Source organism: Ursus maritimus, unplaced genomic scaffold (assembly GCF_017311325.1).
Source record: "Ursus maritimus isolate PB19 unplaced genomic scaffold, ASM1731132v1 scaffold_2, whole genome shotgun sequence".
Classification (NCBI taxonomy): Eukaryota; Metazoa; Chordata; class Mammalia; order Carnivora; family Ursidae; genus Ursus; species Ursus maritimus.
The window spans coordinates 18,249,812-18,274,618 of NW_024424452.1; the positions used below are offsets into that span (position 1 = coordinate 18,249,812).

At 52.6% G+C, this 24,807-nt stretch overlaps 1 protein-coding gene across 1 annotated transcript in view; it reads left to right on the forward strand.

Moving 5' to 3' along the window:
- The window catches only part of GTF3C1 (general transcription factor IIIC subunit 1), a 74,321-nt gene that overhangs the window by 13,636 nt on the left and 35,878 nt on the right, over positions 1-24,807 (forward strand). Inside the window, 7 exon segments of the mRNA XM_040635175.1 lie at positions 2,645-2,768; positions 16,869-17,036; positions 18,819-18,934; positions 19,977-20,283; positions 20,908-21,125; positions 23,320-23,456; positions 24,572-24,725. Of these exon segments, the coding sequence (XP_040491109.1) occupies positions 2,645-2,768; positions 16,869-17,036; positions 18,819-18,934; positions 19,977-20,283; positions 20,908-21,125; positions 23,320-23,456; positions 24,572-24,725 (1,224 nt within the window).

Consider the following 24,807-nt stretch of genomic DNA (forward strand, 5'->3'; position numbering starts at 1 on the left):
TCTGTCCCTTATATTTCTTGTCCAGCAGACATTGCAGAACGAAGCCCTCTGCCCGCCCGGGTCACTCAGGCGTGGGGAGAGCGGGCTCGTATGGTCTCAGGTCAGCCCTGTGGACTGGCTCAGGGGAGTGCACCGTGATAGGGCATCGTTCCATTATTTATCCAGCAAATACTTCAGTGAGCATCTGCTCGGAGTCAGAACTGTGTGCTGCACCCCGGTGACAAAAGTTGGTGAGGATGACCGGTCTCATGGTGTCATGGAGCCGTGTCACCGGAGGGGCGGACGTGTGAACACACACTTAGGCTCAAAGCCTATTTAAAAGGAGGCGTCCAAGCTCCATGAAGGGTGCACTTTCTTCAGAGAGCTGGGAGAAGCTTTATAGAGCAAGTTACGGTCGAGCGGGGGCTTGGAAGATGAAGCGTTCCCCAAGTAGTGGCATTTCAGGCCCAGGAAAGCGGCTTGAGCAGATGGGTTGGAAGTGCAGTAACCCAGTCGCAGCGAGCTCAGGCGGGGGTCGCAGAGATGCGGCCAGGGAGGGAAGTTGGAGCCAGATAGGAGAGGTCTAGAGCACCAGGCTGAGGAGCTGGGTTGTGGCCTTCAGCCTCATAAACTGCTGGTGGCAGTTCGTAGATGGAGAGGTTGCAAGGAGAGAAGAATGTTGAGGAAACGAATGGTGGCAGGAAGAGATGGGAGGTGCAGGCAGGAGGTGGGTGCTGTTGCCTCGGGCCGGGCCCCGGGTGGGTGATTGCTAGTATCATTGGACATGTTTCAGTGTGGTGAGTGACTGAGGCCAGGAGGTGGAGGTGAATGAAAGAGTCTTGCTATCTGGCCTGAGTGATTGCACCTCACTGAAATGGACGGGGCCCGAGGGCAGGCCCAGGAGAGCAGGGGGCGGGCCTGTTTGTTTACTACTGAAGCCCCCCAGGCGGACGGCCAGGGCCTGGCCCATGGTAGGCGCTCAGTAACATGTGTGGCATGAATGCATGAATAAAGTAGGGAGTACAGAAGGAGGAACCCGTTTGCGAGGGCGAGCTGCATGACAAATTTGACTTTAGGATTTACTGAGTATGAAGATCTTCTGGGACTTTTCACTTGGCGATGTCTCATTGGCAGCTGGAAACAGGGTCAGAGAGAGCTGAGCAGGACTTAGTGAATAATTAGCCAATACATGAGGTTGATGCCATGAATATGGATGCTGTCTTTTTTGGGGAGTGGGGGAGGCTCGCACTGCTCCTTTCCCTTTTTTCTGGGCAGATTGTGTGAGTCCCTGCCGGCAGCCCCCCGGAAGGCGGGACGACATCATCCTCCCTCGCTTCGGCTGGTCCGGGACTTAGGACCATATGTTAGGGGCTGGGGTTTGATGGATGAACTTCCGTAGGGTCTTTGCATGATGCTGGAGGCCCAGCTAGATTAACAATAGATCCCATTTACAAGCCGGTGTGTGGATGGGCCATATGTGAGTCGTCTGTATTTTTTTGAGAGCCATATGTTCTCCTGCCCAAGGGCTGGAGCCCTGGCTAGTCTGACAGTTGATCACACGTACGTGGTGGCGGCGGCCCGCAGACATTTGCTCCCTCTCTCACCCCCGGAGGGTAAGAGGGTAAGAGGAAAGCCGTAAGACTCCACTGACAGCTCTTAGCGGTGAGTGCCTCCCGTGGTTCCGCCCACAGCTCACAGCAGCCGGAACTGGCCTCACCACTCCAGGGCTCGCAAAGGCCAACGCTAGCAGCAGCCAGAATAGATATACGGACGAATGAAACAGGCCAATTATAAAAAACGGTTTGCTCTCAAGAAATATTTCATTGTCCTCTTGGCTGTTGTGAGAGAAGACGGCACCTAACTGATGACAGTTAGGAACTGACCTGCAGCCCCGACATGCAAGGGGCTGCCGGGGCCATTCTGCGAGAATGTGCCTGTCCTGGCTCTCATTGATGGCTGCTCTGACGATCCGCAGTCCCAGGATTTGTTGCCAGATTTCTTCCGAGTGAAGCCAGAACCTACTTTTTTTTTTAATGAAATCTCACTTTTCAACGTTGGCAAATAAATCACTTATTTTCACAAACGTGTAGATGGGAAAACATGGCCTATGCTGGAAGCAGCTCGCCGGTGGCCCCTGCAGTTAGGAGCACATGGGGTCATTTTGTGGAAGCTTCACTGATAAACGAAATTGCATTTTGTTTGCCGTACTTTTTTTTCCTTTTTTTTTTTTTTCTCTTTGTTCCATTGCCCAGGGAAGGTGTGTGCATGCTTTGTGTGTGTGTGTGTATGTGTGTGTCCGTTGCACACTTCCTTGTTAGAAAACCAAACACTGAAAAAGTATATAGTGAAAAGCCACCTTCTAGCTCTGCCCCCCGTCTGCCTGACTCCCACCCCTACATATCCTTCCAGGATCTTTGAGCAAATAAATCTCTTTCTCCCTCTTGTAATCAAAACCATTTTTAGAATTGTTTATTTAGTGCTCTGGACCTTGTTTTGTTCCCTTGACAGCATAGTTTGGAGTCTTTCCTCCTTAGCCCCTGCAGTGTTTCCTCGCTCAAGAGAGTCGGTTAACTCAGGTCCTGAACTTGGGTTCGCTGACATGACTTTAGCGGTTGCAGACGCCTCGCTCGCATCTGATAGCAGCTCTTACATTGTGTTTTGGCAGGGGCTGTGCGAAAGGACATTTAAGCGGCTGTACCAGTACATGCTGAACGCTGGCCTTGCGAAGGTGGTGTCTCTCCCCTTGCAAGAGATCCACCCTGAGTGTGGGCCTTGTAAGACAAAGAAAGGTAAAGGCAGTCTCAGCCTCTTTCCCCTTGGCTGTGCAGACGGCTTTCACTTCTCCCTTCCAAGTTCCGGCCTTTCTCTCTTCCCACGTTCAGCCTTGCAGTGGGTGATTGCACATGTGTTCAACTCGTTCATTCCTCAGTGTCTCACTTAGGATCTCCTATAGCAAAAGTGCTCGGGAAATGTTCACTGAATCAAAGTAATCCTAAGTGTCAGCATGCGTCTCTGTGTAGATGTCCCTCCAACCTCTCAGCTTCGTGGTGTCCAAAAGCAAGTTCATCTTTTCCTTCTTACACTAAACCACTGTTCTCTCCAGCATTTTGAGAGTACCGATGCTGTGTTGCATGATCTCAATATCCTGTAGCCCTTGCAAGGTAGGTGGTAGTATCACCTTTTGCATATAAGAACATTAAAGTTAAGAGATGCAAAGTCATTTACATAAGGTTGAGCAATCAGTAAGTGACAGATGTGGGATCTGAACCTTCCAGGAAAGTTAAACTAAGGACCATAGACTGTAAAACTTTAAAAACCTTCCTTAGTCCTTTATCTTTCTCTATTCTTGATTTTTTTTTTTTAATGCCACGCTGTTCATGACCAACCAAAGTCATTTAAAAAGCTGAGGGTCAGAGCTTTCAGTAGAAGATGATAGATGGGATATATGCGTTTATCTGCACTCTTCCCAAACTCTTGCCTAGTGATGACAAGGGATATAAAAGGAATCAACCTGCAGGTACAAAGAGACCAGGACAGGAATGACAGCAGAGAGTCGTCAACAGTATTCTGGTGCTCAACGCAGATGGACAGATAGTAACGGACTGAGCAGCCTGGGGAAGCTCAAGGCCAGTGAAGGGCAATAGCCAAGAGTCAATGCCTCAAAACCTGAAATAAACTAAGAATGTGGAGATCCCAGGTACCTTTGAGCACAAGTTTGGACGGCGCCAGAGACAAGAGGGTTGGCTGGCAGTGTGGGTGAGCAGCTGCTGCTTCCCCAGGTCCTCTCCCCCTCTTTGCATTGCCACTTTCCCTAAGATGCATTGGAAGGTTTCTGGAGTCACAGACCCAGTGGGGACAGGGCGACGTGCTGAATATGGGACACTAAAAGAGGAGGGTCCTCTCACTATTGTTCCAAACTTGGCTTCTGCACATTGGCTGTCAGACTAACCGTCCCCTAGGCCAGAGGCTGGAGGCTGCTTTTCTGCAGAAACTGACTGGCCCAAGAGAAGAGTCTTCTAGATACTGAAATTTAGGGGTATCCCAACAAAACAGCTGACCCCTGCATGCTCTCCCTACACAGAAGCCCACACGATGGCTCCCTCCTCCTGCCCCTGAACAACACCCGAAACACAGTCTTCCAGCAGCAATTTAATGCTTCAACAAACATTTGAGAACTCTAACAGAAACAAACAAACATAGGAAATAGAAAGTGAGGCACAGAGGAAAACGTGAAAGAACTGGCAGAGAGAAGGCATTGCATCCATGAAAACACAGAGAGAAGCTCTCAAGGAGGGATGTGCAAAAAAGAAAAAGGGGCGCCTGGGTAGCGCAGTCATTAAGCGTCTGCCTTCGGCTCAGGGCGTGATCCCGGCGTTCCGGGATCGAGTCCCACATCAGGCTCCTCTGCTGGGAGCCTGCTTCTTCCTCTCCCACTCCCCCTACTGTGTTCCCTCTCTCGCTGGCTGTCTCTCTGTCAAATAAATAAAATCTTTAAAAAAAAAAAAAGAAAGAAAAAAGAGCCCTTGGAAATAGAAGAAATGTGACTGTTGCAATAAAAGATTAAGCAGAAGAAGGTAGTGAGATAAAGTTGAGCTAAGTTGAAAATAAGACGTTAAGCCTAGAAGGTCCAACATCCGCACAAGGGGCTCAGGGGGAGAGACAGAATGTGTGCAGAGTAAGAGAGGAGACACTGAGGAATGACACAAGCGATTCTCCCAGATCTGCAGGACATAAGTTCTAGAGCAAAAGACCCATCAGGTGCCTACAGGAAGAACACACAGAACCCCACACCAAAACTCAACATCCCAGGACTCGGGACACCTGGAGCGAAGGAGCCTCCAGAGAGGAGACGGCGGACTTCCCAGTAGTAATTGAAGCCAGGTGGCCTTGAAGCAGCGCTTTCATTCTAAAGGGAGTGGATTTTCCATCTGGAGCTCTCTGTTCAGTTTTCATGTCAATCCACTGTGAAAATATGGAGATTTTCATACATGCAGATCTGAAACAATTCATCTCCCATCTCCCATGGTCCCTTTCAGGAAGTTGCAGTCAAATGGCAGACTGAAACAAGATGTGGGAAAAGTGGGGTCCGGGTCGTTGGGAGACCAGGAAAAACACGAGAAGCTGGTAAAGGGAAATCACCGTGACAGGCGCCATGGCAACCCGTCCACATGGGAGCCAGGCAGGAGGGCTCTGGAGGGACGGAAGTCCGCGCGAAGGATCAGCTGCCTAGTGAGTGTGACTGTGTTTAGAGAAGGTTGTATGTCAGCTGAGTGTGTGTGTGAGAAGTAGTGACGGGTACACACAAAACCAAGCCAATGGGAAAGAAATGAAGTTATTAACGCCAAGGGAAACCAAAAGGTGTATCAGAAAAAAAGGTCAGGGCCTGTATGCTTGCCTTCGTGGACATAGCAAGCAGCCTACGGAGGCTGGCTTCGTTACCACAGCTCAGAAGAGTGTGCTGATGTGGACAGACCACGGCCTACCCAACGAGTGGCTTGGTGTGTACAGGAGGTCGGCAGTCGTGTTTGCCAAGTGAGAGTGAACTGCCCATCTGAGGGGCTCTGTCTCTTCCTTTACCTCCTCGCTAAGCTGATCAGTCACTGCCCACGCTGTCTGGCTTTCGTGTCTGAACAAAGTTTTTGGAGGAGGTGGTAACACACCAGTATTACCATACAACAGGTGAATAAACCAAGGAAGGAGTCCCTGGGGGTAGGGAAAGTCCCTAGAGGGGACCTCACCTTTGAGTCCCTTCAGTGCCAAGGGCACATGTGACTGGTCGAATGCCTGGAGTCCCTCCAGAAAGGTGGCATCAATCTTGTCAGTAGAGAGAAAGCCAGGAAGTATCGCCAGGTCGTGTGGCTGGGAGAAAAGTTCCAGAGGTGTCCTGGGGACTTCTCTGAATGCTTAATACTGTAATGACCTGTGGGTCTGTTAATCATTTTTATTTCCTGATTTATTGGAAGGGAGACATTAAAAATAAACAGATGGAATGATTATATTTTTAAAGTAAAGAGAAACTATGAAGGAGATGCCGTTAAAGGAGACATTAAAAATAAACAGATGGAATGGTTATATTTTTAAAGTAGAGAGAAACTATGAAGGAGACGCTGTTAAAGAACCTTCCTCACTGCCAGGCAGCCACAGAGCAAAGCTTCTCCCAGGCTTGAGGTCCCTGGAAATGTAAGGCAGCCCTTGCAACGAAGACACCAACCACAGTGAACTTTAATGTAAGACAGCTCTGGGTCAGAATGCTCGTTCTGTCACTTCCTGTTGGGTGACCTTCCCCAAGTTTGGCCTCTCCGCCGCAGCAGGATTATCTGGGGATAATAATGCAACTTTCCCGAGCGTCATGGGGCTTACAGAAGACAGCATACACAGAGCAGGAGCCACAGACTGGGAACGGCCACACGTTGCAGTGTATTTTGCTTGGCTCACAGTGTTTGTTTTCATCGAATTCATTGCTGGGCATTTAAAAGTCAGAAATCATACCAAAAAAGTCAGCCTTTCAACTTCCCTGTAAAAAATGAAATGAGGCAACATTAAATTTCATTTCTTTAATAGCCATCGGCCAGGCGGAGAAATGCTGCCACCTTTCCACAGGGCCCCTCTTCCCCATCCCCCAAGGATGCCCTGCCTCCTGCTGTGTAGCCCCATAGGCAGCTTTACTCTGGTGTGTCCGTGTCACATGGTGAGTGGTCCCCATTTTCTTGAGGCCTAGTGCTGGGAAGAAAAGCCCCCCCGAGACTCGCTACTGATGGTCATGATGGCTTTAACTCCTTACATGGGGTTAAGTGGGCAGACCCCTAAGACAGTGACCATCAGAAACTTGAGGCTGTCACACACTGACACGGTGAACCCGTTCTGACTGTTCAGGAGGCTCATGTCATTCCGCGATGTTTTTTTTTTTGTTGTTGTTTTTTTAAGATTTTTGTTTACTGATTTGACAGAGAGAGAAAGCTAGCGAGAGAGGGAACACAGGCAGGGGGAGTGGGAGAGGAAGAAGCAGGCTCCCAGTGGAAAAGCCTGATGTGGGGCTTGATCTGAGGACACTGGGATCACACCCTGAGCCAAAGGCAGACGCTTAACGACTGCGCCACCCAGGCGCCCCCCGCGATGGTCTTGTTACCCACCTCCTGCTGCTCAGGTCATCGGCTGGGTCCTGTGGCGCACTGTGCCTCAGGTATTTATCTGTGTGACTTGTTTCCAGCTGGGTCGGGAGCTCCTTGAGAGCGGTGGCCTCGCCCCTCACGTACTTTTATCCTTGAGGCCTTTGCAGTATCTGCTGGCAACAGAGTAGATGCTAAGCAAATGCTTAGCAAATTTAATTTAATTAGGCACCACTTCAGTTCCTCTCCTTGTGCAGGAGACAGGGGATGAAGGCACAGTTTTAGTCTTTTTTTGCCTGTGCTTTATCATCCCAGTTTACAGAATTAGCATAAACCTTCCCTCTAAGGCATTATATAGCAGACAAGACTTAAATAATAAATAAAGATGATGGATTACTTCATGTAAATTTACAGGTGTGCCTGGATATATGCGAGTTGTTTCTAAAAGCTGTAAATAAAGAGTTTGGATTTAGGCATATTTCAAGTTCATTACAGGAAGCCACAGTGATCTGCTTTGCAAAAAGAAAGAAAAAAAAAAGCCTTGGTAATGAAACAGTCACCCTGAACTGATCTGTTTTTGCAAAATTTGGATTATATTCTTCAAGTGTTTACTAGTCATACTGTTTTATTCATTTGGGCTGCGAACAGAAGGGAAGAGAAATAGAAGTTAAAACTTTGTGATTCTTCTGAAAATGAGGGCCAGCTGGAAGCAGGTGACAGAAGTTGTGTGCCCTGAGGCCGAGGATGGATGTGGTCAGTCAGGTTGTCCAGGGTCAGGCCAGTGCGTCCGCACGGAAAGGGATGGGGAAGCGGTCCGAGCACCTGTATTCCTCTCTTTATGATGTAGACTCCTCCTATAGCCATTAACTCATGACCCTTAGAAAGAAAGAAAAACTCAACAAGATTACAGGACACACGGTCAATATACAAAAATCAGTTGTGTTAACGATCTCAAAAAACAAAATTAAGAAAACAATTCTGTTAGCATCAAAAAGAATAAAATACTTAGGAATAATATATTCAGGCAAAACAAGTATAAAACGTATAATCTGAGAACTACAGAACATCATTGACAGAAACTTAAGATCTAAGCAAATGGGAACATCCCTTGTTTATGGAGCTGGAGATTTATTTATTTTTTATGATTTTATGTGAGAGAGCGAGAGCATGAGCGGGAGAAGGAGCAGAGGGAGAAGCAGACTCCCCGCTGATCAGGGAGCCCGACGTGGGGCTCGATCCTGGGATCCTGAGACCATGACCTGAGCTGAAGGCAGACGCTTCACCGACTGAGCCACCCAGAGACCCTGGATCTGGAGATTTCATGTAGTTAGGATGGCCGCACTTCCGAAACTGGGGAGGATCCCAGCTGACTTGTGTGTAGACATTGACAAGCTAATTCTAAAGTTCGTATGGAATTGCAGGGTACCCAGAAAGTTAAAACAATCCTAAGAAACAAGAATCAAGTATTGTAGGAAGACTTAAACTTCCCAGTTTTGGAACTACTGCAAAGCAACAAGAATCAAGCCAGTATGGTACCGGCACAAGGATAGACAGATCAAGGAGTAGAATTGATAATACGCTGGTGGTCAGCTGATTGTCAGCAAGGGTGCCAAGACCAACGGAGAAAGAAGCCAGTCACAGAAGGCCATTGCTGTACGATTCCATTTAGAGGGAAGTCCAGAGTGGGGAATCTGGAAGTAGATGAGTGAGTGCTTGGGGCTGCGGTGGGGGCACCCAGGGTGCCAGCTGCAAGGTCTGAGGTGGGGAAGGTGTTCAAATTGGACTGGGGACAGACGCACGAACCTGGGAATACACTGAACCACCACTGACACGTGTACATTGCACAAGGTGAGTGGTGTGGAATGGGAATCATAACTCAGTAAAGTTGTTAAAAACGAACACCAAGAAACACTTGTAACAGGGTACAGCAAACTAAATTAAGAGCATAAAAATGGCAAAAAGCGACATTTGAAAAGTTATAATAGGATTAAAGTATACAAGCTAAGGAAAAAGAGAAATGAGCCATATCGAGAAGAATTAAAACGCAATAAAATAAAGGTAAAGGTTTAAAAGAGCTTTGAAACCAGGAGAGTAGAATTAAAAAGAATGAAGATCAGAAACACAAAAAGGATAAAGGGTGAACATAAACATGAAAAGAATAGAAAAAGATCATCAGAGCTGAGTTTAAAGCCTTGAAAATTAGTGGCGCGGGGTTGGGGGGTGGCTGGAACCAGTAAAATCAGTTAAAAATAGCAAGATCTCTTTCAGTTAAAAGTGGTAGAGTTGATTAAAGGATGCCAGCTCAAAAAATGAAGGGTAATTACTCTCAATATTTGAGATAAATAAAAGAAACAGACATTTTAGTATGGCAAAAAATGATTTGAGGCAAGCACCTAAAAGGTAGAGTAAGATCCTCCGTGGCATTAATTCCAGACCTTGAGTCATGTCAAGCTGGGCCCCAGGCAGCCCTCCTGCTCCCGAGGGAGCTCAGCACCTGGGGACAGTGTCCTTGTTGGGAAATAGTGCTTTCCTTGTGGCTCCTCTGCGGCTCTCCCCGGGAAGGAACCGGTCCTTAAGCCTGCTGACCGTGAGGGAATGTCCATCGGCCTCGTTGAGCAAGAGAACATGCCCGTCTCGGCTGTGCTGTGGGAGGGGGCGGGGGGGTATTCTGCAGAGTCAGACGGGGGCAGGTGGCAGTAGGTATGCCACACACAGAGAACTGATGTGGGGAGGGGCTGGCGAGGTTGGCCTCGGGGCTTGGAAGAGGCCAGTGCAGGGATGTGTGAGCACGTGCCTGGCCGCACGGGTGACCAGCTAGCCACAGGTTGGCAGGGGGCCAGTAGAGTGACAGGTGTGTCCGTGCTGGGCGCCGCTCCATTCTTAACCAGTGCCTGGCTCAGAGCCTTCAAGAAAGGTTCACTGTTGTCATGCTCCACACAGCAGTTTCCACCAGCCCTTTCCTTCTGTGGGTCTCTAAGAACCTCCGGCTACCTAAACGAGTCAGTCCCTGACTCAGCCCGAGGGTTTGGGAGGTGGTTCTTGCACTGGGCATTCAATGGGGGCCCTGGAACTCTCGGCGGACTGAGAGTATTTCTCCAGTGACCTAAAGCTTGTGAGCCGTCTTGTATTTATGTGATTTGTAAGCACCCTTGTTACCTTGTACAGTTAGCAAGGGGAACATAGGCTCGGTGGGCTTATCTGAGGCCATGAGAAAGAGGAAGGCACCGGGGGAGATTCTGCCATTTTGTTATCCCATTTTGTGGACAGTCCGAGGTGGAAAAGCCATCCAGATAATATGCCAGGCTCTGTGCCAAGTGTTAGTGCTTAATTCTGGTCCTTTTGGCCACCCCATCATGTGGACGCTCTTTTCCTCCCCTCCACTGATAAGAAAACCAAAGCACAGATCCCTTGCCTCAGGTCATAGAGCGAGGAAGGGCCAGCCTGGAGCTTTGAACACAGAAGGTGTGAGTCTCTAACCAGGGCCCTGGGCTACCTCCCTGAGAGAGGGAAGGGGCTGAACCGATGGGCCCTCGGAGCTGGTGGGTGAGTGCCTGGGGCCTGAGCAGGGGCAGGGGCTGACGGTGGGGCTGGCCTAGGACAACCGTCCCAGGGCCAGGGGAGTTGGAAGTTGTGGGCTCCCCCCTGCTGGCCTTCTCCCCAGTCCATCTTCCATGTCCATCACAGAAATAACTCCAAATCATGCCTACAGAGTAAAGGCAAACCAAGCTACAGATTAAAAAATACGAGCTCCATTGCTTGGCCTCAATACCTTCTGTAGTCGGCCTTCCCCTTCATCCCCACCCTCCCACCACCCTTTGCCCTCCTCTGCCTTTGCCCTTGCCCTTCTGCCTAGACAATTCCCGTGTGCCCTCCAGGGTTCCCCCTCTCGACCTTCCCCTGCCTAGCCCCACGTGCTGCCTCATTTCCCAGCACTGCACATGCTGGCGGTAGGGCCCTGAGCCTCCCGGCTCCTTTCTCTGTAACCCCGGCGCAGGTAGCGTGCTTGCTTTGTGAGGCTGAGCACCTTCCTGCATTCACTGTGCTGGTCCTTCGCAGCAGGTGAGTCCAGCCATGCTGTGAGGACTGTGCCCATTTTACAGACGAGGAGCCCGAGGCTCAGAATGGTTAGCAGATTGCCCACGGTAGAGCCAGAGCTCAAACCCTGGCTTGTGCGAAACCCAAGCCGACCACTCCCCCCGCCAGACACTGCCCTTTGCAGGGCAGGAACCCCGTCTTCATCTTGATATGTTCGGGGCCCAACACAGAAGAAATGCTTGAAATTGAAGGAAAGGCCCCGAGCACTCAGATTTTCAGCCCAGGTGATGAGGTAAGATCCTTGATCCTCAAAGCTGAGTTCTTCCAGGGTTGCAGTATGATCACTGTGATAAGAGCAGGAGCGAGTGCTACCTATTGACATGCTTGCTCGCCAGGCACCGTCCCGCGGACGCTGAGGAAGATGCTGGTCCTGTCCCCATTTTACAGCTGAACAGCCTGAGGCGCAGGGCGGTCCTCTCACGAAGCCATGGTATCCAGCTGGTAGGTGGCAGAGGCAGGTCCTCACCAGAGACGCTCCAGAGCCCATATTTCTTTTTTTTTTTTTTCCTAAGATTTATTTTAGAGAGAGAGAGCAGGGAGGGGCTGAGGGAGAGGGAGAAAGAAACCTTAGCAGACTCCATGCTGAACGCAGAGCCCGATGCGGGGCCCCATCTCTTAGCCCTGAGATCATGACCTGAGCAAACCGACTGTGCCGGCCAGGGGTCCCCAGAGCCCAGATTTCTGACCGGTTCTATCACCCTGGGGTGTGGGCTACAGCACCCTCCCTCGTTCGGAGTACAACCCTGAAGTCTGTGTGTCTAGCAGTTACCCGAGGCAGTTACCTCCTTAGAATGTCCAATGGGCTGCTTTCCCATTACAATTTCCAGACTACCTGCCTGACACCTTAACACTGACCATCCTAGGCCCGTCCAGGTGTGTGGGTGTGGGTGTGGCAGGACGGGAGTAAAACACTGAATATACCTAACCTCTCCCTGGCTTACCAGTAGGACTGTCCCTTCGTTGGTGACTTCGAGAGTGAGTCTGTTGTGGTGCGCATTCATTCCCGTCTTGGTTTTGTTCTCTCCTGGGTTCATCACATTGAGAGCACCGCTCTGCTGGGTGGCCAGGTGAGGTCGTGGTTGGGAATGTGAGAAACACAGGCTGTCGGTCCCCCTTCACCGCAGCTCAGGATTTCCCTTCATGGGGAACGGTGTTTTCCGATAGAAATTGGAAGTTCCAGCCCCGCCAGTTTACCCAGTGTGGGAGAAAGGCCCCTTTCTAGGTCCAAGACGTCAGTTAGGTCACTTGACCCCTCTGAGCCTGTTTTCCTTTCTCGTAAGATGGCAGGAGTCATGTGCAGAATCCACACGGTGATTAAAATAGCTTCTGAAATGTCTAACCCAGTGCCAGGTGCATCCTAGGTGCTCAGGAAGGATTCAGTCCTTACTTTCTTCTTTCTAGGTCTTCAGAATGTCAAAATGAAGCCATTCTTCCTTCATGCCAGGGCGAGCCCATTCTGGATTTTCGGCACAAAAGAACTGCGTGCTTGGTTTGCGTGAAACTGTAGACATTAGTGCACACTGTATCTTTAAAATGCCTGAGAATGTGTGCAGCGATCTCTTGCCTTTCGTTCCTGGAAAGTAAGCCCTGTGCCCAGGCATCCGTGGTTGCTGATAATAGGCCGTGATTCCTCAGATGAGGGTTGCTGGTCACTGAGGGGGCAGCTCAGATGAGCTGATTGGCTCTGTTGGCCCTGCGTGCGTGTGCTGACCGAGGTCTCGCTCTGGCGCCTTCTGCTTTGGCTTTTGCCGACTTGTGGTCTGGAACAGGCTCCTTAAAATTGCCTTAAAAGTAGCCAAACATGAACCAAAGGGATTTCAAGAAAAAAAATTGGAATTCTGAGGCTGGTAAAACTCCAGAGCTATTGGAAAGGCATAGAAGGCTGGCAAAACGAATTCCAAGTGGCTCTTTGGAGCCATGAGCCACAGACGAGGCGGTGTTGGCCTCCTTCACTGGCCTCATCAGTTCTCCCTGCAACCCCATAAGGCTAGACATTCTCCTTAGCCCTCATTTCCAGGCAAGCCGGTCAAGGCTGAGGGAGGTCAACCAGCTCGTTTCGGTTTGCACACCAGCTCTGGCAGAAGAGTCCAGGTTCTTAACCGCTTCCTCTCTAACACAAGGGTTTTCAAAGTAAAGGTGCATTTGACACGGGTTTCCAAAGTAAAGGTGCATTTGACACGGCATGGCGAAAAGGACACATTAAGTGATCGGTGTTTTGAGAAAGACCAGAGAGACACAGTTTGGATAAATGATTGGGGTTTCCTTGTCTGATGGATCCAGAAGGAAGTCTGCTGTTGGGATTCGTGGCAGAGAAATCAGCGGTGCTGTGTGGGATGGGCCGAGCAGCAGACCCCATGGCCCAGACCTCACCAGCAGCCACCTGGATGTGTCATGCCTGGCCTTCTAGAGGCATAGCCGCCTCGCGCTGAGCCCTGTCTGAGCTGCTTGAGCCGAACCCTCCACTGAAAGTCTGCTGGAGACTCACCTGTGTCGTGGGGCTTATGGGGGCCCCCAGCCTCGGACTGTGAGATCTGAGGGGTCAGTTCATGCAAGGCCCATGACACAGGAAGTGCTGGCTGATAGGGTCGACTGACTGCTGTGTCCCAGCCTCTGCACGGACATCCTCTCCGGGCATCTGCCCGCTAACGCGTGAGGTAGAGAACATCGGCCTCTCGTTTTGCTGAGCTGAACACAAAGAGCGCTGCTCAGTCACTTCCCTGGGGTCTCAGGAAAGGGAGGTTGTAGAGCTGAGATGACCCATGTCTGCCTGACCCTGGAGCCCAGGTTTGTCCCCATGCTCCTCTGAAGGTCCGGCCGTCCTGGCTGGCAGCAGAGGCGGCCCTGGGGCCGTTTGGACAAGGCGGTGACGGGGGACAGGCATAACATGCTGTCAAAGCGGGTGGGGCTCAGGTGCCGAGTTGAGCTGTGAGGAGCAGAAGCTGGGAAGGCCGAGAGGGGTTTCCTTCCTCGCCCGTTGGATCCACAAGTGTATAGTAGCCTTTCTTCTCCCCCTGTGCTGATGCTGAGCGCCGCTCTGTGTATCTTTTCTTGTCCAGTTACCCTCTTAAGGAAATTAAAACGGGGTGGAAGACATAACGCCGGGCTGTTGCCGAGGCATGCTGGTCTGCCTCCCCTTAGTGCTGCATTGGGCCACCGCTCACGCAGAAGCCGGAGTCCCCGGCCCCAGATCACCCGCTGTGCTCGGTCACACAGATGCCTTTGAATTAGGGGCCATAGGTTGTCCGAGGTTTGGGACCTGGGCTCGAAAGCCAGACTGGTAAATCCCAGCTCCTCCCTTGCTAAGCAGCGGGAGTTTGGGCACATGCCTTGGCTCCCGGTGTCCTCAAGTGTGAAACGGGATGGTAGCCACAGTGAGGACCAGCTTATATAACACACAGAGAGCTTTGATCGGTGTTCGGCACACTGCATGCGTCGAGCAATGGTAATAGTTTTAATATTAGGAGCAGGTGGTCGCTCTGTGGGCACTGTCTGAGAAGCATGGGAGGGGCTTGGGTAGAGAACGGGGGGGAAGATCATGTGGGGAGTGACTCGGTGGTTGGTGTTCTGCCTGTGTGCTGGGTGTGCTGGCTACTAGGAGGAAACCCCAGTGAAACATCCAGTTCTGGTCACTTGAGTCTTGAAATAATTTTCACCCATACAGATGGGCCCAAGGGTCCCCCCTTATCGCCATGCCTCCCCTCCTGGTTGCTTTAGGCTCCCATCTGGGGAGGGAGAAATGAAGGGAGGGGGCGGGGCAGGCGCCCGAGCAAAGGGCAGAGCAGGAGAACCTGAGAGGGCCTGGCAGCCATGGACGGAGCCAAGGCTTGAGGAAGCCAGTGCTGTGACATCATGTTTCTTCTGTTGAAAAATCATGAACGGTGGGGGGGCATTTTCAGTCACCATGAGGCGTGCAGGCAAATCAGCACCAGACTGGTACCTGGGGCTTCCCACACTCTGCGACCATTTGCCCCAGGCCTGCCCTCCAGGAGGGTTCTGGTAGACTGGCCTTGGCCAGTCCCTGCTCCGAGGGTAAGTCTGATGAGTTCGGGGCCCTGAGATGCACTGATGTTTGTGAATTTCACCTGCAAGCCTCATACTCTGCCCCCCATGAGACTCCCCTGCCCCAGTTGGGGTGTCGTACCTGACCTTGCTCAGAGGTCAGTCTGCCGTGCTCGCCGTGAGCATTTCCCACCCCACGGGAAGGCCCTCAGTGGCCACAGCTCCTGCACAAGAGGCGCTGGGTGGTGGCAGAGTCCAGCTTTCTTGTGGCCCCCCCTGCACTGGCACCTCGGTGTGCAGGTGCAGAAACCATCTACGACACTGCTTTCTTGTTTCTCAGTTCCGGAAGCCCGAGATGGGTGTCCTAGGGCTAAACTCAACAATGGTGGCAGGGCTTTGCTCCTTCGGCAGATTCTAGGAGAGAATCCGTTTCCTGGCCATTCCAGTTTCTACAGGCCCCGTGCATTCCTTGGCTCCCGCTTGCTCCCTCTGTCTTCAAAGCCAGCCACGTGGCATCTTCCAGTCTTTCCCTCTGATCCTCCTGCCTCCCTCTCGAAGGCCTCTGACATTCTCCAGGCTAAGACCACCCCCACAGCAAAAAGCCTTAACTCGTGCCTGCCCATGAGTCCCTCTTGCCACAGAGGGTAATGTATTTGCAGGTTCCAGGTAGCAGGGCGTGGCTGTCCTTGCGGGGCCCTTATTCTGCCATCACACTCCTCTGTCCTAGGACCTCTTAGTGCGGGATCATTTCTTCTGCAGTGGAAACCTGTGACCCCACCCAAGTACCTTTGCCCCTTTGTCACTTAGGAGCTCCAGAGAGCTTGGGCAAGTCATGTCATCCTCTGTACCTCAGTTTCCCCGTCTGTAAAATGCCCCCTGGGATTGTCAGGATCACACGAGTGAGTTTGCACTAGTAAAGCGTTGACATGTTTTTGCTCTCCCTTGCAGCTTTTCTCTTGGTACAGCCATGGCCCAAGCTTGTTACTCTTCTCACAAGGTGCTTGCATGGGTTGGGTGTGGGCACAGTCGTGTCTGAAGGGTCACGCTAGCCCACAGATCAATGGCTTGTCCGTGCCCCACCGCTCAGTCCCTCATTGTTTGTGTGGTTCCGGAAAGCTAGCGCAGAGTGCTGTGTGGACCTCTTCAGGCTGGCAGCTTTTGCCTCCTTGTGGAGTTTTCTTGGAATAAATTCCCACTCTTGGCATCATTGGTGAAAGCCTTCCAGCAATGCCCTCAGAAGGTTCTAGAACCGTTTATGCTGCCACCGCAACTTACTGGCAGTGGGTTTCCCCTTAAAAGGGGAGCAATGGCTTTCACCCTTTTGGCAATACTGCTCGTGTGCGGGGCACCGTGCTGGGTGCTGGGGAGCCGGTGTGGACAGATAGGCCCACTTCCTCCTGCCGCAGAGCTTGTCTCGAGCAGGAGAAGGCTGCTGTTTGTTTAGTAGGACTGACACAGCGCCTCATTATTCCTCTCATTTGCATTTCCTTGTTTACTAATTATACGGAACACAAAACGGTTCTATGGAGGACACGTTCAGGTCTCGTGCCCCAGGACATGCCGTTTTCAGTATTCTGAACTCGATCCTTTCCCTGGGTCTCTGTCTCAGCTGTGCCCCCTACCCCCTGCCCCCCACCCCCCAGCAGTGCTCTGTTCATTGCTGGAAAACATGCCACGTTGCGATCCTAGGGACGGACATCATGGTGCGCTGCCTCAGGCTGCTGAAGGAATTTAAACGGAAGGTCGAGGACGACCATGACCAGGACGACGACGACGACGAGGAGGTTATCTCCAAGGCCGTACCCCCGGTGGACATCGTGTACGAGCGGGACATGCTCACGCAGACCTACGAACTCAGTAGGTCCCGTGCGCGCGCCTGCTGGCATGTGTCTCCTGTGCGCTGCAGGTCCAGAGATGCGTTTCCCCCGTGGCAAAGGAGAGGGCTGTGTGGTGGAGAGTGGGAGGCAGCAGGGAGCCCCGTGGTTCCCTGGAAGGCTCAGGCTTTGGGTCGGATCTGAGTGTGAATAGTGGCTCTGTAGGACGGTAGCAAGATCCCTGAGCCTCCGTTCCCACATCTGTACACTGGGGGTGATACGCACCCCAGCGCGTAAGGGGGACTGAGTGAGGAGCAGAGTCAGAACATCGATGCAGGGCCTTCTCTGTGGGAGAAGCTCAAAAACTGAGCTATGAATACGACAATGCAAAAGATTCGAGAGCCACCTCCCATCTTCTGAAATCAGTCTCGACTTACTATAGGCCCGGAGTCTAGTGCTGAGGGGAGGAAATCATCTCTCCCCACTCCTTGCCCTTTCCCTAAAGCCCCTAGAATTCACGTAAGACAGCGGTGACTCAGAGCCGTCAATGGGGTGGCCGCGGGTCCCCGTGGGGAGGACAGAAGATGAGGTGTGGTGACCACAGGACGCGAGTCAGCAGCTGGTATGAAGCCACACCAGTAAATCAACCCAGCTTTTTTTGAGGGTCTTTTTGGCATTTCTTATCAACTCTTAATATCATTCCAAATGCATTCCTCAGGACACAGTTTGGGAAAAGCTGCCCTTAACCCTCTCATGCCTACTTTGAGCATGTTGTTAGTTCAGTATGGTGACACATCCTAGTCCCCTCTTCCGATTCTTTTTTTGAGAGCGTGAGTGTTTGCTTGGTTGGGTCAGGGGAGAAGACGCAGAGGGAGAGGGAGCCCAATATGGGGCTCGATCTCACAACCCTGAGATCATGACCTGAGCCGAAATAAGAGTCCGACGCTCAACCAACTGAGCCACCCAGACGCTCCCTTTCATTCTGATGTTCATTTTTGTGCAAGTACAATGATGCAAGCCCTCCTTTATCCAGGCGGCTTGTACCTGGCAGCCTAAGTGTGCACTGCAGCAGGAAATAAAGGGGGGACTATTTTGGAACACAGAGCTTTGCTGCAAAGCCTGCCCCATGGTTCGTGCACTTTACTGGAGGAGGGGGCTCCTACCACCCCTGCCCCCACGCCCACCAGGCTCCGTCCTGGAGTTCCAGCCCCAGAGCCACTGAGTAACTTCAAAGGGCTTCTTCGAGGCACAGACAGTGACAGCATGTAGCAGGGCAGGAGTGGACAAAGTCGACGGAGTGGATGATAGACCACAGTCAGCCACTTGCTTACCACAGGCCCGATGGCACTCTACCCACCCCCTCCAGCCTGCTGGTGGGTGGCTGTTACAGGACACGGCTGCCATCGCTGTTCGGGACGCCTTTGAGTCTGCCCAGAAAGCCAGGGAAATGAAAAAAGTTCTTAATTAAAAATATCAAAAAAAAAAAGAATGTTTCCTATATCTGGAAAAGTCCTCATGAAGGAGCAAGCTCAGCTGCTGGGCAAAAGCGCTGTCACCCGGAGCTGAGCACATGCGGAGCTGGTCACTTGCCCTTTACTGTTCTGACGGGGAGGAGGCAGCACCGAAGCTTATTAGCTTTTGGAAGGAGTGTTTAGAGGTTCTTGGAAGGGGAGGGAGAGAGAGGAGACGTAGACTTTATCCTGCGTGTTGGTTTCCCCACATTGACGAGTCGGTGCTTCCCGAGGGTGGCGGGAGCGGCCTTGGCCTTGGGCGGGAGGGCTCCTTCGCCGAGGCCGCGGCTTATGCATTATACCGTTCCCCACAGTTGAGCGCAGAGGCACGAAAGGAATTTCCCAAGCTGAAATCCGAGTGGCTATGAACGTGGGAAAGCTGGAAGCAAGAATGCTGTGTCGCCTTCTTCAGAGATTCAAGGTTGTCAAGGTAACATCACGAGTCATGCGCACGCTTCATTGTCTGGCTGTGCGTGATAGCCCAGGGCTGTCTCAGCCGGTCTCCGCTGCAGGTGGCTGCCCTCAGTCATGCCATGTTCCCCCACACACACACTGGTTTTTGTTGGTTTTCACTTTTTCAAAATGGAATGAGTCTTCAGCCCTGAAAAGTCAGCAGGAGATGTAGCCACGTGGGGGCACAGCCGTGTAGGGACTCCCAGGAAGCTGGCTAACCTCCCACAGCCCCTTTAGTCAAAGCAGGTGCACTGTCCAGGGGCCCTGGCCCCCACTCCGGCTTCTTCCTCTCTCGTCACTTGCCTAGCTCCTGGGGACAGCAGGTTGGGCTTCCATACGTGTCTGCTGGTCCCCTTTTGGAATTCATGCCTGCGTTCCAGCCCTGTCTTTCCCTCTCTTCTTGCCAACATTTTCACCATTTTGCTGGAAGGCAGGATCACAGTCCAGCTAATGATTGCAGAGCGCTTGGCGTGTGCCTTGGCATGAGCTTGGCATATAGAAGATGTTGCTCTTCCTGCCATTAAGGGCCCAGGAGACCCCCTTTTCCCATGTTCAAAGAATGAGTGCGGGTTGGTGATGACCTCATCCTCCATCCCCAAGGCAGGGGCCCCATGGCGCTGGTGACCTCCAGTCCGTGACGTTTCTGAACCCTTGAATCCTGTGTAGCTAACACTCACTGCTCACTAACCTTTTCCTGTGGGCCCAGTCCTGCGCAGGGCGCTGGGGAGGTGGGGCGGGCCAAGTTAGACCCCTGCCCTCAAGGAGCTCACGGTCCGGTAGAGCAGACACATCAGGATTGCAGTGTGGAAAACCATCTCCAATAGGCCTGTGGAAGCAGCACCTGAGAGAGGAGCAGACAGGGAGACAGGGAACGTCAGTGGGGCCGACGTGGGGCCTGGGCAGTGACAGGAGGTGCAGGAGAGATCAGGAAGCAGCCCCCACAGCCCACCGCTCACCCGCATGCCTGAGTGTTGTTGCGCCCTCCGAATGTGATGGAACACGTCTCCTATCCCCTCCAGGGCTTCATGGAAGACGAAGGGCGTCAGCGGACCACCAAGTACATCTCCTGCGTGTTTGCAGAAGAGAGCGATCTGAGCCGGCAGTACAAAAGGGAGAAGGCCCGGAGCCAGCTGCTGACCACAGTGAGCCTGGCCTCGGTGCAGGAGGAGTCACTCGTGCCAGAAGGGGAGGACACCTTCCTCTCCGAGTCAGACAGCGAGGAGGAGGGCAGCAGCAAGAGGAGAGGCAGAGTATCCCAGAGTGACGGGAAGGCCTGTTTGAATGCCAGTCTCGGGGCCCAGCCTCATCACTCCACCTCAGCGAAGGGTAGGGTGCCCTCAGGGTTGGGGGGAGGGCGGGCCAGCCTGGGGGGGCATGTGTGCCCTCCCATCTGAGCTGCTGCCGACCCTGCCTGGCTCTGGGGATCTTCAGAAAACAGCCTGTTCAGTTTAGCAGACACCTGAGGATCTCCTTGGTGCTGTCCTAACTGGGGACCTGTTGGTGTCACATGATCACATAATCCTAAGTTTGGGGGAGATGGTCATGTGGTGTATCTCCTGGCTGCTTACAAGTCAGTTCTCCTTGGCCAACGTTCAGTTTGTTCTGTTGTGTTTTACTAGTAAAGGGATGGGATCCAGTCACCTTCCTCCGTCCCCTTCCCTCCAGCCATTTGAGGAGCCCTCAAGTTTTTAGTTTAGTTAGAGCTTTTCTAAACGTGTGCAGGGTGGAGCCCACGACAAGTTTGCAGGTCTGGTGTCCAGCTAAGCAGGGTAGTGGGGCGGGGAGGGGCACCCACACTGCTCACTTGGTCCTGTACCCGAGTCCCCCAGCCAACCACGTGGAATCCTGGGCCTGCATGGGGCTGGTCTGGCTGCCGAGCGTAAGTGCCCTTCTTTCTGTTCCTCGATGGGGCCGCAGTTCAGTCCTGCTCCTCCCGCCCCTCCACTGCAGGCGGCTGGAAAGTCGTAAACCCCCACCCACCGAAGAAGCAGCCGCCTTCCTCGCTAGGAGCGGCTGAGGAGAAAGCCAGCCAGAGCTCTGCGGGCAGGGACAGCCTGCAGGACAGCAGCACCTCCTCAGACCCCGGCGTGTCCTTCGGCTCCCACTGCATGAAGAGCAGCAGCGGTGACATCACCGTGATCGAAGAAGTCAGGCTGGAAAACCCAAAGGTGAGTGCTCACGGTGGGGAGCGCCTTTTCTCCGACAGGCGCCGGGGCAGGTGGACCTTGGTCTTCTCAGATCTGTGCATAACAGTCACGGCAACAACAACAACAAAATCAGTAATAGTAAGAACACGGAGTCTGAGTGCTCTGTGTCGGAGCACCTTTCTGCCCAGCCAGAAAGCCGGCACTGTTGTTTACACAGTCTTTTCATTTCCAACAACTTACTCCTTTTACTTAATTTTATTTTGGGAGGAAAATTTGTTTAGATTAGCGGTTCTTCCCACTCTCGGCCAGTGTAGCCTCCCAGGGGACATCTGGCATGTCTGGACGAGGCCTTTCTGCTGGTCACGGCTGGGGGAGCGGGGCCACCGGCATCTGGTAGGCGGAGGCTGGGGTGCTGCTTGATCTCCTAGAATGTGCCAGGACAGCCCACAGGAGGGAATTATCCCGCCCAGATGTCAGCAGTGCCAACGCCGAGAAGCCCTGCCTTAGATGAAGGGCCAGTGTCATTTGCCATAAGAGGAAAGTAATTATAAAATAGATAAAAGAAAACCAAAACTGTTCAGTACTTTCTGGCCAGATACTGTTGGGTGTCACAGCGTTAAAGACACAATAGCATCAAATGCTTTTCATCAGCATAATTAGAAGGATGAAAAAGGCAATTGACACAGGAGCGCTGCTCTCATGATGTGATTCAGTTCACCTTATGCTGTCCTTTGTCACTTGAATGTGCCTCAGAAACCGCCGGTGGCGTGTCCTGCGCTTCCAAAGCACAGCGTCAGGACGAGGCAACCCACGCAGGGCACAGCTGGGATCGGGGCAGCTTTACATGCTGTTCTGCTCTTTTGTGGAGGCCTCACAGCACCCCTTTGAGATTGATGTCGGCTCTGGGCCGGGACGAGACCGGGGAGGCCCCGGGGGAGTGAGCGACTTGCCTGCTTGGTGGCTGCAAAGTGGGGACGAGAACCTGTGTGTGTGGAGCTCCCCCCTTGCTTCTCCCTTGCTGGTGTGGAGGCCTGGGCTTTTGGTACCACCCTACAGCAGAAGCATTGGGGCGCGGAGTGCAGAGGTTCTCTGTGGATTTTTCCAGAAACTTTCAACCCTCTCCTCGTCTTTGGATGCCGGAAGTTCTCAAGTCCCGGTTGGGACTGTGTCTCACTGAAGCTGGGCCTACCAGCAGGTGGATCCCAGCAGGTTTCCGAGGGTCTGTCTGCGTCGCTCACCCCTCACCCCCTTGGCACCTTCTGATCAGGCTCACGTGTCTCCAGGAGCATGCATGCTCCCTCCAGGTCCTAGAATTCCTTTGTCTGGCTCAGCTCTTTCTCTTCCTCTTAGAAATTTGTTCCCAAAGTAACACCAGAATGCTGTCCTCTCTGCATCGTGCTGAGAAGACGGCGAGAACGCCGTATCTCGAGGGCCGTTGGCAGAGCGTGTCTCCACCTTGCTCACCAGCAGCCCACTCCCCCGCCCCGGCAGGTGGTCGATTTACTCACACGGCTCCCCTCCAGAATGTCTGCTCTAGTGCGGGAGAGCACAAAGGTCTTTCTCCTGGGCCCCTTCTTGAATCTTAAACCCTTTTGAGCTGGTCCCCCTTCAGGAAAGAACTGTGCTTCTCCCAAAGCCCCAGCCCTCAGCGGGGAAGTGATCTGGGGCTGGCTTTTCTGACACCAGCAGCGAGCAGCGTCCTCGAGCTGGTTCTCATTCCCCTGAAAGCACCACTCCAAGTGAGGAGGGCACCCAGCGCAGGAAGCCCTGGGCCACTGTGGGGTGCTCATTTGTGCCGAGTGATCTGCAAGTTGGAGTCAGGATTTCCCTTCCCTTCAGGGGACACTCGAGGGCTTTAACAGATCTGATCCAAGGGCAGGTAGAATGAGTTCACGGAAGCTCTTAGAAGACAGGAGCCATGAAGAGAACTGTGGGCATTTTGGCAGAAACAGGAGAGAGAGAGCACACAGCTCTCTTCTTCTCCCTTTGTCTTTCATTTGGCACACACCCTAACAAACCCAGGGACAACTGCGTGAACCGAGAAGCCCACCGCTGCTTCTGCCCGATATTCCCAGTGAGACCCAGCCCTCTTGACTTTCCTTCTTGAAATGTGGGTGTAGAAATTCCCTCAAGAGGCAAAGCGCCCCCGCGGGGTTGGTGTCTGGCCCCCTAACCTTACTGAACCTGTTGTGTTCTTCCTTGGTCCCTGTTCTAGGAGAGTGGCAGTTCCCAGAAGACAGGGAAGCACGGGCCAGGCCAAGACAAACCCCACGAAACTTACCGACTACTCAAACGCAGGAACCTGATCATAGAAGCCGTCACCAACCTGCGCTTAATCGAGAGCTTGTTCACGTAAGGAGCCGTCTTGTCTGTCTGTCTGTCTGTCTGTCTTGCACTAACAGGAGATCTCAGGCCAGCTGGCTATCACAAGCCACAGAAATGAGCGAGGGGCTTCTGAGTCTTCTGCCGCTACGTAGATTCTCATGGCACCCCTGAGTGGTAGAAAGGATTTCGCACTTGTTCCAGCGATTCGGAAAGTGTAGACGTTGAGGGGCCTCGAACCCCTAGACGGGCAGAGAGTGAGTGAGCGAGAAGTGGAGTTGGGGAAGGTGCAGGGCCCCTCTCTTTCCTTGGAGAAGAAGCTTAGGCAGATAAGAGCATCAGCTTATAAACTGTTCCTAGTTCTGCGGGGAGCCGTTGTCTGATACGAGATCAAAAACAAAGATGTGCAGGTCAAACTTGTGTGTCTGGGGTGGCTCTGTGCACGTAGAGGATCTGCACTTGGTGGGGTCCTTCCAGCCCACCATCACCACCCCTTCCTGGGCGGCTTCCGAGGCACCCAGCGTCAGAGCCGCTCCATTAGAAGGAGCCTTGCCCTTGGTCCAGCAGCTGCATCCTAGTTCACTAACTAGGGGCTGGAGAGACCGCGTGCAGACAGCGCTGCTTCCATCCCCTCATCTGTGCCATGAGGGGTTTGGCTGGGCATTCCTGTTGTCCTTCTGGCCCTGCCATTCCATGATCCGTGATCTGGAAACATCACCGCGGTGACTCGGTAAGATCTAGACGGATGCACGAGGGGAGGAATCAGAGCTGCCGACCTGAGTGTCGACAGCAGAACACTGGACCATCCTGTGTCTGGGAGTTAAATTCGCACAGAGACGGGGTGAAGACAGATCCCATCGTGGCACTCAGCATCCCCACTGTCGTCATCAGGAATCATGCTCCCGTTAGTTCCCGGGGAAGGGCGTAGAGTGTGAAGCTGCTGGGAGTGGCAGCCTGTCTTCAGCTACCTCATTTATCGCTAAGACAGAAGTCTCCAGAAGTCAGCCTTTCAATGGCAAGCCCCCCTCTCCTAACTCTCCCCCGGTTTCCACTGGATACAGCTTGGCAGCTCTCAGCCTGGGTTGAAAAAGCCGTCCACGGTGAGAGTATTGGGAATATTAACTTTGTATTTTGTGACACCCCAGGATTCAGAAAATGATCATGGATCAGGAGAAGCAAGAAGGCGTGTCTACCAAGTGCTGTAAGAAGTCCATCGTCCGCTTGGTGCGCAACCTGTCTGAGGAGGGTCTCCTGAGACTGTACCGGACTACGGTTATTCAGGACGGCATCAAGAAGAAGGTACGCTTGGCTCCCCCGCCGCCCACCGCGCCAGCCTCACGCTGCTGGAGGTTTTCTTGTTGGGCTCCTCTCTTCCTCTTCC